Raw genomic sequence first — 15,613 nt, 5'->3', positions numbered from 1 at the left:
AAACTAAATGGGAGGAGACACAGATTAGATATTAGAAAAAACTTTTTGACAGTTAGGGTGATTAATGAGTGGAACAGGCTGCCACGAGAGGTGGTGAGTTCCCCTTCAATGGACATCTTCAAACAGAGGCTGGACAGACATCTGTCTGAGATGATCTAGTGAATCCTGCTTTGAGCAGGGGGTTGATCCTTCCAACTCTACCATTCTATGATTCTATGATTCTACCTGAGGGATTGCTGAACCCCTCCCGTGGAGAATGCAGGACGACGTGGGTGGTTATAATCTGCAGTTGTAACCAGGAGCAACGTGATAATCGTGAGTAAACCCTGAAGACTGCACCCCTCTGCCTCTGTGAATTATTGCTGCGCCATCATCCCCTGCATCACACTGCACAGCAATATCTACCTCATACAACATCTACACTGCACAACAACATCTATAACATCACCACTTCCTGCCCTGGAGCTAATCTCTGCCTGTGGAGAGCTGACAACTCTGCTGCTCCAGAAGACCTGCTCCGCAGCGGCGGCTCCATATGGCCGCATACCACAGGTGGCGTCACGAACAGTAAATACAAAAACTATAAAATCCTCTTTGATTGACCGCCCTGAGTCACGGACCGGGTCACCGCCATTGTGACATCTCCCCTAGCAACGACTGGCCCGGCTACCGAGTACCCCACGGCCCAGGGGGCGCGTCAAGTGCGGCATGATATGGGGGTCAGGATGGATATATGGAGGGGGCAAGATATGCATATTTGTTCCAGGATGAATATATAGGGAGGCCAGGATACACATATGGGGACCAGGACAAGGAACATTTAGGGGATCAGGATGCACATATGGGTGCCAGGCTGGACATATATGGGGGCCAGGCTGGGCAAGGGACATGGAGGCCAGGCTGGACATATGGGGGCTGGGCTGGACATATGGGGGCCAGGCTGGACATATGAGGGCACATTATTAAATATAGGGGGCCGGGATAAGGGACTTAATTACTGTCTGGGGGCCAGAATGAGGAATATACATTATTAGTTTATGGTGGCAAGTGGGGAACATAATTACTTTAGGGTCCAATTAAGGACATTATTACTACTGTAATATAATTTACTTTTTGGGAAACTGTTTTCCATGGGGGAGGGGACAAAAAGCGGGTCCTGTTACTGTGCAGGGTGGCACTACCTCAGTTTTTTTTTCTTCATCTGCCATAGTGTATAAGTCAGAGAAAAAGTGGGGAATGTGCTCTAGATGCGATCAGCTATTGATGACTGTGTGTTATTTTCTGCAGAGACAAGTCCTGGCTGGAAGAAGTGATTGCGGTTCTGCCAGATGAAGAAGAAAAGATAAGATGAAGGACTTCACCTAGAGACATCACTGGTGAGTCAGTGTATTACATGTACAGTCATGGCCAAAAGTATTGAGAATGAGACAAATAGTAATTTTTCCAAAGTTTACTGCTTCATTTTTTGTAATGGCAATTTGCATATACTCCTGAATGTCAAACAGTGATCAGCTTAACAGCAATTACTGTACTTGCAAAGTCAATATTTGCCCAGAAAATGAACTTTAACCCCCAAAACACATTTCAACATCATTGCAGTCCTGCCTTAAAAGGAGCAGCTAACATCGTTTTAGTGATTGATCCATTAACCCAGGTGTGGGTGTTGATGAGGACAGGGCTGGCGATCAATCAGTCATGATTAAGTAAGAATGACATCACTGGACAATTTAAAAGGAGGCTGGTTCTTGGTATCATTGTTTCTCTTCAGCTAACCATGGTTATCTCTAAAGAAACACGTGCAGCCATCATTGCACTGCACAAAAATGGCCTAACAGGGAAGAGTATCGCAGCTACAAAGATTGCACCTCAGTCAACAATCTATCGCATCATCAAGATCTTCAAGGAGAGAGCTTCCATTGTTGTCAAAAAGGCTCCAGGGCGCCCAAGAAAGACCAGCAAGCGCCAGGACCGTATCTTAAAACGGTTTCAGCTGCGGGATCGGACTACCAGCAGTGCCGAGCTTGCTCAGGAATGGCAGCAGGCTGGTGTGAGTGCTTCTGCACGCACTGTGAGGCGGAGACTCTTTGAGCAAGGGCTGGTTTCAAGGAGGGCAGCAAAGAAGCCACTTCTCACCAGAAAAAACATCAGGGACCGACTGATATTCAGCAAAAGGTACAGGGAGTGGACTGCTGAGGACTGGGGCAAAGTCATTTTCTCTGATGAATCCCCTTTTCGATTGTTTGGGACATCTGGAAAACAGCTTATTCGGAGAAGAAGAGGTGAGCGCTACCACCAGTCTTGTCTCATGCCAACTGTAAAGCATCCTGAAACCATTCATGTGTGGGGTTGCTTCTCAGCCAAGGGAATCGGCTCACTCACAGTCTTGCCTAAAAACACAGCCATGAATAAAGAATGGTACCAGAATGTCCTCCAAGAGCAACTTCTCCCAACCGTCCAAGAGCAGTTTGGCGCCCAACAATGCCTTTTCCAGCATGATGGAGCACCTTGCCATAAAGCAAAGGTGATAACTAAATGGCTCATGGAACAAAACATAGAGATTTTGGGTCCATGGCCTGGAAACTCCCCAGATCTTAATCCCATTGAGAACTTGTGGTCAATCATCAAGAGACGGGTGGACAAACAAAAACCAACAAATTCTGGCAAAATGCAAGCATTGATTATGCAAGAATGGACTGCTATCAGTCAGGATTTGGTCCAAAAGTTGATTGAGAGCATGCCAGGGAGAATTACAGAGGTCTTGAAGAAGAAAGGGCAACACTGCAAATATTGACTTGCTGCATTAACTCATTCTAACTGTCAATATAACCTATTGGTACTCATAATATGATTGCAATTATATTTCTGTATGTGATATAAACATCAGACAAACACTAATAAAAACCAGAGGCCAGCAGATCATGTGAAAATATAATTTTGGTGTCATTCTCAAAACTTTTGGCCATGACTGTACACTGACACTATACACTGTATACATACACTGTATACTATGTACAGAGCTCCTGTGTATAATGTCACTGGTGATCACTGTATTACCTGTACATTGACACTATATACAGAGCTCCTGTGTATAATGTCACTGGTGATCACTGTATTACCTGTACACTATATACAGAGCTCCTGTGTATAATGTCACTGGTGAACCCTGTATTACCTGTACACTATATACAGAGCTCCTGTATATAATGTAACTGTTGATCACTGTATTACCTGTACACTGACACTATATCCAGAGCTCCTGTATATAATGTCACTGGTGATCACTGTATTACCTGTACACTATACACTATATACAGAGCTCCTGTGTATAATGTCACTGGTGATCACTGTATTACCTGTACACTGACACTATATACTGTATACTGTATATTGTATACATAGCTCTTGTGCATAATGTCACTGGTGATCACTGTATTGCCTGTACACTATATACTATATACAGAGCTCCTGTGTATAATGTCACTGGTGATCACTGTATTACCTGTACACTGACACTATATACTGTATACTGTATATTGTATACAGAGCTCTTGTGTATAATGTCATTGGTGGTAATAACAGTGTTGTTAGTATTGTGGTTTGTATTCATGATCAGTATTGTAGTATTCAGTCACTATGGGGTGGTAATTTGTGGTCTGGTCACGGTGTGGTGGTATTTGTCCCTTGTATGTGGTATTATTCGGTCACTATGTGGTGGTGATGTGGTCCGGTCATGGTGTGATGGTATTTCTCCATTGTACAGTATGTGGTATTATTTGGTCACTATGTGGTGGAATATATAGTTCTGTTATGGTGTTGCGGTATTTCTCCCTTTGTATGAGGCATTACTCAACCCCTATGTAGTCTGGTCATGGTCTGGCGGTATTTGTCCCTTGTATGTGGTATTATTATTCGGTCACTATGTGGTGGTAATATGTGGTCTGGTCATGGTGTGGCGGTATTTCTACCTTGTACGTGGTATTATTGTTGTTGGTATAGTGGACTGTGTTGTGTATGGCGGTCATTTGTTTTCTCTGATATTAATTAGGAGAACATTCTTTATTTCTATTAGAGATTAAATACTTGTAACGCAGCGTAAGAGATGCACTTACAGGGTTTTCCGGTGAAAAAAGTAATTGCCTCTCCACAGGATCAGTGATAACATATTGATTGGTGGGGGCCTGACTGCTGGGACCCTATCGGCAGAATGTAGAACTTTTATCCCCATTAGACTGGAGCAAAATGTGCGACTCCACCACTGACCCATTCATTTCCTCCATGCTGAGAGCGCTGGGCTTTTGTCTTCTGGAAGCCCCCAAGTGAATTAATGGAGCTGCGGTCAGACGTCCCACCTGCCGCTGCATTTTAAAATGGGATAAAACTTCCCCATTCTTCCGATCGGTGCGTTTTTCAATGTTCGGACGCAAACGATCCGTAAGTTATCATCGATCCTGTGGAGCCCATGGATCGGTGATAACTTGTTTTCAACCAAAGAACCCTTTAATGCAAACTACCGGAATTGTACATCCCAGTTATGGTGGCGCACAGTAGATGTCCAGGATCCGCCTGTGACTTAAAGTCGACGCTCCACTATAACTGGGATAAGGTCTTACAGATATTTGCCTATAGCTGTAGGGTAAGCCACTAACGTCCATTTCCGCTGTGGGCCCCAGACACAACAGTCCGACCCTTGTCTCACCCACTACATACCTCTTTCCCTCTGTCTTAGCTTTGCCTGCTCTTCCCTGCTCTTCTTCTCTGCTCTTTCCAGTTCTGTCTGGACTCCGTTGGTTGCTGTTTTCTGGGCCTGCAGCTCCACTTCTGCTTGTTGCAATGAGGAGGCCAGCCTCTCCGTCTCCTCCCTCAGCTGCTTGACTCTTTGCTCGGTATTTTGCAGGTCTCTCCGCAGGATGGTCAAGATGTCCTCTTTACTCTGCACATTCTGCATTAGACTTCTGTTCATTGCTTGGTGACTTGCAGAAAGAGCTTGGAGTTCACTGGACACGTGGAGGTCTGTAGGAGCAGAGACAGTTCATTGGAAATACGATTACCATATTAATCATAACTTATCAAATCACTACTGATCTCACCATGACGTCCTAAACTAAGCTGGTGGGGGTCACTAGAAGTCCAAGATCTCATAGAAAAATCTAAAATGTCCTTTTCTGTAGACTCACAGTAGGCAGCGGGGAACATGGGTGGTCCATGACAGTCATACATGACATTATGGTGCTCCACCTTCCTCCTTGCTCTTGTACCACCGCAGCAGCCATATGAGATGGAGGCTTGGAATCAGAAAGCCACCAAATACACAGCGCTCTACGGATGTGTCCTAGTGGGAGTGTTGCTGGTCATCACTGGTGTCGTGTAACCAACCAGTTGCCCATTGAGGCTAACACATAAGTTCGAAACGCTTCATGGTCATTGTTGATTTTGGGAATTTTACTTACATTTTATTGTCCTTTCGATGGTGATTGTGGAAAGTATAACACTGAGCAGCAGGAACAGAAGAGCCAAGTGGGGAGCCCAAAGTCTGAACCCTAAATAACAGAGAAGGTTACTGGATGCTGGGGACAGGGATGGGTCACATTGTATTACAGAGATGGGTCACATTGTATTACGGAGTAAAGTCAGGAGCAAAGCGGAGACTATTCCACCTCCTGGAGGCGCACTGAAGAAGACTGTTGTACTATTAGACTATGGCTTTACAATCTACCACCTGCGATGCCATCCTGTGCCACCCACATTACATGACTACTCATCCTCTCCTCCCAGCACCGATCCTAGACAGCAATGCTGGTCACATGTGGACGCCCTATGGAGCTCCCTGCAATGCAGTAGCTGGGACAGGTAAGTACTAATGGTGCTTTTATTATTGAGCTGCATGCCCACTATGCGTTTTTCAAGGGTTTTTTTGCCGCGGAATTTCCGCAGCGAAAAACGTTTAAAAACACTTGGTAATACGCGCCCCATGGTCCCCAATGATAATCCTCATGTGCTGTGCACATGCTGCAGAAATTCGCCGCCATTGCCTTGCATTGAAACGCATAATATCCGTGTCAGTACATTTGTACACACGGTTATTATATGGTTCAATGTGCAGATGGTACCCAAGTCTGGAGAAGAGGAGACTCTCATCCACACCTGGGTACCATAGAACCTGTAAAAAAAAGAATTTAAAATAAAAAATAAAGATAATACTCACCTTACGGTTTTCTCCCCTCCGTCTGGTCTGCTGTATGGGTCGCGTGGTTGTGAAGGACCTGCCATGACATCATTGAGTCATGTGACCTGAAACATGACTCAGTCACGTCACCGCAGGTCCTTCACACCACCGCGAGCTGCCCAAGACACCGGACGGAGCGGAGGAAACACCGGGGGACATCGGAAGGTGAGTATAATCTTTATTTTTTATTTTTTACCATTCTTATTCTTTTTTTTTTTAACTATTACTTGGTAACACTATACATGCCGGTCACATGGATTTATATAGTGTGACCCAAGTTGTCAAGCACTTTCCATGTGATGCTAAAATCGCTTGTCAACCCGCATGCAGAAATACATGTGATGTATGTCCCATAGTAGAGGTCTGATATCTCCCAGGGGGGACAGATTCCCATCAGACCTCTACTATGGCCATACAGGTAGGTATAGAGTTACATTTCTATCACCTGTATGGCCATAGTAGAGGTCAGATATCTCCCAGGAGGGACAGACTCCCATCAGACCTCTACTATGGCCATACAGGTAGGTATAGAGTTACATTTCTATCACCTGTATGCCCATAGTAGAGGTCAGATAGCTCCCAGGGAGGACAGATTCCCATCAGACTTCTACTATGGCCATACAGGTAGGTATAGAGTTACATTTCTATCACCTGTATGCCCATAGTAGAGGTCAGATATCTCCCAGGGGGGACAGATTCCCATCAGACTTCTACTATGGCCATACAGGTAGGTATAGAGTTACATTTCTATCACCTGTATGCCCATAGTAGAGGTCAGATATCTCCCAGGGGGGACAGATTCCCATCAGACCTCTACTATGGCCATACAGGTAGGTATAGAGTTACATTTCTATCAACTGTATGCCCATAGTAGAGGTCAGATATCTCCCAGGGGGGACAGATTCCCATCAGACCTCTACTATGGGCCATACAGGTAGGTATAGAGTTACATTTCTATCACCTGTATGCTCATAGTAGAGGTCTGATATCTCCCAGGGGGGACAGACTCCCATCAGACCTCTACTATGGCCATACAGGTAGGTATAGAGTTACATTTCTATCATCTGTATGTCCATAGTAGAGGTCATATATCTCCCAGGAGGACAGATTCCCATCAGACCTCTACTATGGCCATACAGGTAGGTATAGAGTTACATTTCTATCACCTGTATGTCCATAGTAGAGGTCATATATCTCCCAGGAGGACAGATTCCCATCAGACCTCTACTATGGCCATACAGGTAGGTATAGAGTTACATTTCTATCATCTGTATGTCCATAGTAGAGGTCAGATATCTCCCAGGAGGACAGATTCCCATCAGACCTCTACTATGGCCATACAGGTAGGTATAGAGTTACATTTTTATCACCTGTATGTCCATAGTAGAGGTCAGATATCTCCCAGGGGGGACAGATTCCCATCAGACCTCTACTATGGCCATACAGGTAGGTATAGAGTTACATTTCTATCATCTGTATGTCCATAGTAGAGGTCAGATATCTCCCAGGGGGGACAGACTCCCATCAGACCTCTACTATGGCCATACAGGTAGGTATAGAGTTACATTTCTATCATCTGTATGTCCATAGTAGAGGTCAGATATCTCCCAGGGGGGACAGATTCCCATCAGACCTCTACTATGGCCATACAGGTAGGTATAGAGTTACATTTCTGTCACCTGTATGCCCATAGTAGAGGTCAGATATCTCCCAGGGGGACAGACTCCCATCAGACCTCTACTATGGCCATACAGGTAGGTATAGAGTTACATTTCTATCACCTGTATGCCCATAGTAGAGGTCAGATATCTCCCAGGAGGGACAGATTCCCATCAGACCTCTACTATGGCCATACAGGTAGGTATAGAGTTACATTTCTATCACCTGTATGTCCATAGTAGAGGTCTGATATCTCCCAGGGGGGACAGATTCCCATCAGACCTCTACTATGGCCATACAGGTAGGTATAGAGTTACATTTCTATCACCTGTATGCCCATAGTAGAGGTCAGATATCTCCCAGGGGGGACAGATTCCCATCAGACCTCTACTATGGCCATACAGGTAGGTATAGAGTTACATTTCTATCACCTGTATGTCCATAGTAGAGGTCAGATATCTCCCAGGGGGGACAGATTCCCATCAGACCTCTACTATGGCCATACAGGTAGGTATAGAGTTACATTTCTATCATCTGTATGTCCATAGTAGAGGTCAGATATCTCCCAGGGGGGACAGATTCCCATCAGACCTCTACTATGGCCATACAGGTAGGTATAGAGTTACATTTCTATCACCTGTATGCCCATAGTAGAGGTCAGATATCTCCCAGGGGGACAGACTCCCATCAGACCTCTACTATGGCCATACAGGTAGGTATAGAGTTACATTTCTATCACCTGTATGTCCATAGTAGAGGTCAGATATCTCCCAGGGGGGACAGATTCCCATCAGACCTCTACTATGGTCATACAGGTAGGTATAGAGTTACATTTCTATCACCTGTATGTCCATAGTAGAGGTCAGATATCTCCCAGGGGGACAGACTCCCATCAGACCTCTACTATGGCCATACAGGTAGGTATAGAGTTACATTTCTATCACCTGTATGCCCATAGTAGAGGTCAGATATCTCCCAGGGGGGACAGACTCCCATCAGACCTCTACTATGGCCATACAGGTAGGTATAGAGTTACATTTCTATCACCTGTATGCCCATAGTAGAGGTCAGATATCTCCCAGGGAGGACAGATTCCCATCAGACCTCTACTATGGCCATACAGGTAGGTATAGAGTTACATTTCTATCACCTGTATGTCCATAGTAGAGGTCAGATATCTCCCAGGGGGACAGATTCCCATCAGACCTCTACTATGGCCATACAGGTAGGTATAGAGTTACATTTCTATCACCTGTATGCCCATAGTAGAGGTCAGATATCTCCCAGGGGGGACAGACTCCCATCAGACCTCTACTATGGTCATACAGGTAGGTATAGAGTTACATTTCTATTACCTGTATGTCCATAGTAGAGGTCAGATATCTCCCAGGGGGGACAGACTCCCATCAGACCTCTACTATGGTCATACAGGTAGGTATAGAGTTACATTTCTATCACCTGTGTGCCCATAGTAGAGGTCAGATATCTCCCAGGGGGGACAGATTCCCATCAGACCTCTACTATGGCCATACAGGTAGGTATAGAGTTACATTTCTATCACCTGTATGTCCATAGTAGAGGTCAGATATCTCCCAGGGGGGACAGATTCCCATCAGACCTCTACTATGGCCATACAGGTAGGTATAGAGTTACATTTCTATCACCTGTGTGCCCATAGTAGAGGTCAGATATCTCCCAGGGGGGACAGATTCCCATCAGACCTCTACTATGGCCATACAGGTAGGTATAGAGTTACATTTCTATAACCTGTGTGCCCATAGTAGAGGTCAGATATCTCCCAGGAGGGACAGACTCCCATCAGACCTCTACTATGGCCATACAGGTAGGTATAGAGTTACATTTCTATCACCTGTATGCCCATAGTAGAGGTCAGATATCTCCCAGGGGGGACAGACTCCCATCAGACCTCTACTATGGCCATACAGGTAGGTATAGAGTTACATTTCTATCACCTGTATGTCCATAGTAGAGGTCAGATATCTCCCAGGAGGGACAGACTCCCATCAGACCTCTACTATGGCCATACAGGTAGGTATAGAGTTACATTTCTATCACCTGTATGTCCATAGTAGAGGTCAGATATCTCCCAGGGGGGACAGACTCCCATCAGACCTCTACTATGGCCATACAGGTAGGTATAGAGTTACATTTCTATCACCTGTATGTCCATAGTAGAGGTCAGATATCTCCCAGGGGGGACAGATTCCCATCAGACCTCTACTATGGCCATACAGGTAGGTATAGAGTTACATTTCTATCACCAGTATGCCCATAGTAGAGGTCAGATATCTCCCAGGGGGGACAGATTCCCATCAGACCTCTACTATGGTCATACAGGTAGGTATAGAGTTACATTTCTATCACCTGTATGCCCATAGTAGAGGTCAGATATCTCCCAGGGAGGACAGATTCCCATCAGACCTCTACTATGGCCATACAGGTAGGTATAGAGTTACATTTCTATCACCTGTATGCCCATAGTAGAGGTCAGATATCTCCCAAGGGGGACAGATTCCCATCAGACCTCTACTATGGCCATACAGGTAGGTATAGAGTTACATTTCTATCACCTGTATGTCCATAGTAGAGGTCAGATATCTCCCAGGGGGACAGATTCCCATCAGACCTCTACTATGGCCATACAGGTAGGTATAGAGTTACAATTCTATCACCTGTATGTCCATAGTAGAGGTCAGATATCTCCCAGGGGGGACAGATTCCCATCAGACCTCTTCTATGGGCCATACAGGTAGGTATAGAGTTACATTTCTATCACCTGTATGCCCATAGTAGAGGTCAGATATCTCCCAGGGGGGACAGATTCCCATCAGACCTCTACTATGGGCCATACAGGTAGGTATAGAGTTACATTTCTATCACCTGTATGTCCATAGTAGAGGTCAGATATCTCCCAGGAGGGACAGACTCCCATCAGACCTCTACTATGGCCATACAGGTAGGTATAGAGTTACATTTCTATCACCTGTATGTCCATAGTAGAGGTCAGATATCTCCCAGGGGGGACAGACTCCCATCAGACCTCTACTATGGCCATACAGGTAGGTATAGAGTTACATTTCTATCACCTGTATGTCCATAGTAGAGGTCAGATATCTCCCAGGGGGGACAGATTCCCATCAGACCTCTACTATGGGCCATACAGGTAGTTATAGAGTTACATTTCTATCACCTGTATGCCCATAGTAGAGGTCAGATATCTCCCAGGGGGAACAGATTCCCATCAGACCTCTACTATGGCCATACAGGTAGGTATAGAGTTACATTTCTATCACCTGTATGGCCATAGTATAGGTCAGATATCTCCCAGGGTGGACAGATTCCCATCAGACCTCTACTATGGGCCATACAGGTAGGTATAGAGTTACATTTCTATCACCTGTATGCCCATAGTAGAGGTCAGATATCTCCCAGGGTGGACAGATTCCCATCAGACCTCTACTATGGGCCATACAGGTAGGTATAGAGTTACATTTCTATCACCTGTATGCCCATAGTAGAGGTCAGATATCTCCCAGGGGGGACAGATTCCCATCAGACCTCTACTATGGGCATACAGGTAGGTATAGAGTTACATTTCTATCACCTGTATGCCCATAGTAGAGGTCAGATATGTCCCAGGGAGGACAGATTCCCATCAGACCTCTACTATGAGCCATACAGGTAGGTATAGAGTTACATTTCTATCACCTGTATGCCCATAGTAGAGGTCAGATATCTCCCAGGGGGGACAGACTCCCATCAGACCTCTACTATGGCCATACAGGTAGGTATAGTGTTACATTTCTATCACCTGTATGGCCATAGTAGAGGTCAGATATCTCCCAGGGGGGACAGACTCCCATCAGACCTTTACTATGGCCATACAGGTAGGTATAGAGTTACATTTCTATCTCCTGTATGGCCATAGTAGAGGTCAGATATCTCCCAGGGGGAACAGATTCCCATCAGACCTCTACTATGGCCATACAGGTAGGTATAGAGTTACATTTCTATCACCTGTATGCCCATAGTAGAGGTCAGATATCTCCCAGGGGAGACAGATTCCCATCAGACCTCTACTATGGCCATACAGGTAGGTATAGAGTTACATTTCTATCACCTGTATGCCCATAGTAGACGTCAGATATCTCCCAGGGGGGACAGATTCCCATCAGACCTCTACTATGGCCATACAGGTAGGTATAGAGTTACTTTTCTATCACCCGTATGGCCCATAGTAGAGGTTAGATATCTCCCAGGGGGGACAGATTCCCATCAGACCTCTACTATGGCCATACAGGTAGGTATAGAGTTACATTTCTATCACCTATATGTCCAAAGTAGAGGTCAGATATCTCCCAGGGGGGACAGACTCCCATCAGACCTCTACTATGGCCATACAGGTAGGTATAGAGTTACATTTCTATCACCTGTATGTCCATAGAAGAGGTCAGATATCTCCCAGGGGGGACAGACTCCCATCAGACCTCTACTATGGGCATACAGGTAGGTATAGAGTTACATTTCTATCACCTGTATGTCCATAGTAGAGGTCAGATATCTCCCAGGGGGGACAGATTCCCATCAGACCTCTACTATGGCCATACAGGTAGGTATAGAGTTACATTTCTATCACCTATATGTCCATAGTAGAGGTCAGATATCTCCCAGGAGGGACAGATTCCCATCAGACCTCTACTATGGCCATACAGGTAGGTATAGAGTTACATTTCTATCACCTGTATGTCCATAGTAGAGGTCAGATATCTCCCAGGGGGGACAGATTCCCATCAGACCTCTTCTATGGCCATACAGGTAGGTATAGAGTTACATTTCTATCACCTGTATGTCCATAGTAGAGGTCAGATATCTCCCAGGGTGGACAGATTCCCATCAGACCTCTACTATGGGCCATACAGGTAGGTATAGAGTTACATTTCTATCACCTGTATGTCCATAGTAGAGGTCAGATATCTCCCAGGGGGGACAGATTCCCATCAGACCTCTACTATGGCCATACAGTTAGGTATAGAGTTACATTTCTATCACCTGTATGCCCATAGTAGAGGTCAGATATCTCCCAGGGGGGACAGATTCCCATCAGACCTCTACTATGGCCATACAGGTAGGTATAGAGTTACATTTCTATCACCTGTATGGCCATAGTATAGGTCAGATATTTCCCAGGGTGGACAGATTCCCATCAGACCTCTACTATGGGCCATACAGGTAGGTATAGAGTTACATTTCTATCTCCTGTATGGCCATAGTAGAGGTCAGATATCTCCCAGGGTGGACAAATTCCCATCAGACCTCTACTATGACCATACAGGTAGGTATAGAGTTACATTTCTATCTCCTGTATGGCCATAGTAGAGGTCAGATATCTCCCAGGGGGAACAGATTCCCATCAGACCTCTACTATGGCCATACAGGTAGGTATAGAGTTACATTTCTATCACCTGTATGGCCATAGTATAGGTCAGATATCTCCCAGGGGTGACAGACTCCCATCAGACCTCTACTATGGCCATACAGTTAGGTATAGAGTTACATTTCTATCACCTGTATGCCCATAGTAGAGGTCAGATATCTCCCAGGGGGGACAGATTCCCATCAGACCTCTACTATGGCCATACAGGTAGGTATAGAGTTACATTTCTATCACCTGTATGGCCATAGTATAGGTCAGATATCTCCCAGGGTGGACAGATTCCCATCAGACCTCTACTATGGGCCATACAGGTAGGTATAGAGTTACATTTCTATCTCCTGTATGGCCATAGTAGAGGTCAGATATCTCCCAGGGTGGACAGATTCCCATCAGACCTCTACTATGACCATACAGGTAGGTATAGAGTTACATTTCTATCTCCTGTATGGCCATAGTAGAGGTCAGATATCTCCCAGGGGGAACAGATTCCCATCAGACCTCTACTATGGCCATACAGGTAGGTATAGAGTTACATTTCTATCACCTGTATGGCCATAGTATAGGTCAGATATCTCCCAGGGTGGACAGATTCCCATCAGACCTCTACTATGGGCCATACAGGTAGGTATAGAGTTACATTTCTATCACCTGTATGCCCATAGTAGAGGTCAGATATCTCCCAGGGGGGACAGATTCCCATCAGACCTCTACTATGGCCATACAGGTAGGTATAGAGTTACATTTCTATCATCTGTGTGCCCATAGTAGAGGTCAGATATCTCCCAGGGGGGACAGATTCCCATCAGACCTCTACTATGGCCATACAGGTAGGTATAGAGTTACATTTCTATCACCTGTATGTCCATAGTAGAGGTCAGATATCTCCCAGGGGGGACAGACTCCCATCAGACCTTTACTATGGCCATACAGGTAGGTATAGAGTTACATTTCTATCTCCTGTATGGCCATAGTAGAGGTCAGATATCTCCCAGGGGGAACAGATTCCCATCAGACCTCTACTATGGCCATACAGGTAGGTATAGAGTTACATTTCTATCACCTGTATGCCCATAGTAGAGGTCAGATATCTCCCAGGAGGGACAAACTCCCATCAGACCTCTACTATGGCCATACAGGTAGGTATAGAGTTACATTTCTATCACCTGTATGCCCATAGTAGAGGTCAGATATCTCCCAGGGGAGACAGATTCCCATCAGACCTCTACTATGGCCATACAGGTAGGTATAGAGTTACATTTCTATCACCTGTATGCCCATAGTAGAGGTCAGATATCTCCCAGGGGGGACAGATTCCCATCAGACCTCTACTATGGGCCATACAGGTAGGTATAGAGTTACATTTCTATCACCTGTATGCCCATAGTAGACGTCAGATATCTCCCAGGGGGGACAGATTCCCATCAGACCTCTACTATGGCCATACAGGTAGGTATAGAGTTACTTTTCTATCACCCGTATGGCCCATAGTAGAGGTTAGATATCTCCCAGGGGGGACAGATTCCCATCAGACCTCTACTATGGCCATACAGGTAGGTATAGAGTTACATTTCTATCACCTATATGTCCATAGTAGAGGTCAGATATCTCCCAGGGGGGACAGACTCCCATCAGACCTCTACTATGGCCATACAGGTAGGTATAGAGTTACATTTCTATCACCTGTATGTCCATAGAAGAGGTCAGATATCTCCCAGGGGGGACAGACTCCCATCAGACCTCTACTATGGGCATACAGGTAGGTATAGAGTTACATTTCTATCACCTGTATGTCCATAGTAGAGGTCAGATATCTCCCAGGGGGGACAGATTCCCATCAGACCTCTACTATGGCCATACAGGTAGGTATAGAGTTACATTTCTATCACCTATATGTCCATAGTAGAGGTCAGATATCTCCCAGGAGGGACAGATTCCCATCAGACCTCTACTATGGCCATACAGGTAGGTATAGAGTTACATTTCTATCACCTGTATGTCCATAGTAGAGGTCAGATATCTCCCAGGGGGGACAGATTCCCATCAGACCTCTTCTATGGCCATACAGGTAGGTATAGAGTTACATTTCTATCTCCTGTATGGCCATAGTATAGGTGAGATATCTCCCAGGGGGGACAGATTCCCATCAGACCTCTACTATGGCCATACAGGTAGGTATAGAGTTACATTTCTATCACCTGTATGCCCATAGTAGAGGTCAGATATCTCCCAGGGGGGACAGATTCCCATCAGACCTCTACTATGGGCCATACAGGTAG

The 15,613-nt window shown here is 45.4% G+C and overlaps 1 protein-coding gene across 2 annotated transcripts in view; it reads right to left on the bottom strand.

The window, feature by feature from the left end:
• Positions 1-15,613, bottom strand: part of LOC141169943 (uncharacterized) — a 183,256-nt gene that overhangs the window by 38,373 nt on the left and 129,270 nt on the right. Inside the window, exons 3-4 of one of the 2 annotated variants that reach the window (XM_073655131.1) lie at positions 5,448-5,537; positions 4,708-5,010 (exon numbers count right to left, since the gene is read on the bottom strand). In XM_073655131.1, coding sequence (XP_073511232.1) covers positions 4,708-5,010; positions 5,448-5,537 — 393 coding nt within the window. The remainder of the gene's footprint in view (positions 1-4,707; positions 5,011-5,447; positions 5,538-15,613) is intronic. The other variant, XM_073655132.1, reaches the window with a different exon arrangement.

The sequence above is a fragment of the Phyllobates terribilis genome, unplaced genomic scaffold, assembly GCF_046119375.1.
Source record: "Phyllobates terribilis strain yellow unplaced genomic scaffold, ASM4611937v1 Scaffold_1__5_contigs__length_1240528914, whole genome shotgun sequence".
NCBI lineage: Eukaryota > Metazoa > Chordata > Amphibia > Anura > Dendrobatidae > Phyllobates > Phyllobates terribilis.
The sequence above is the reverse complement of the archived record's forward strand: the minus strand, read 5'-3'. Positions and strand labels throughout refer to the sequence as shown.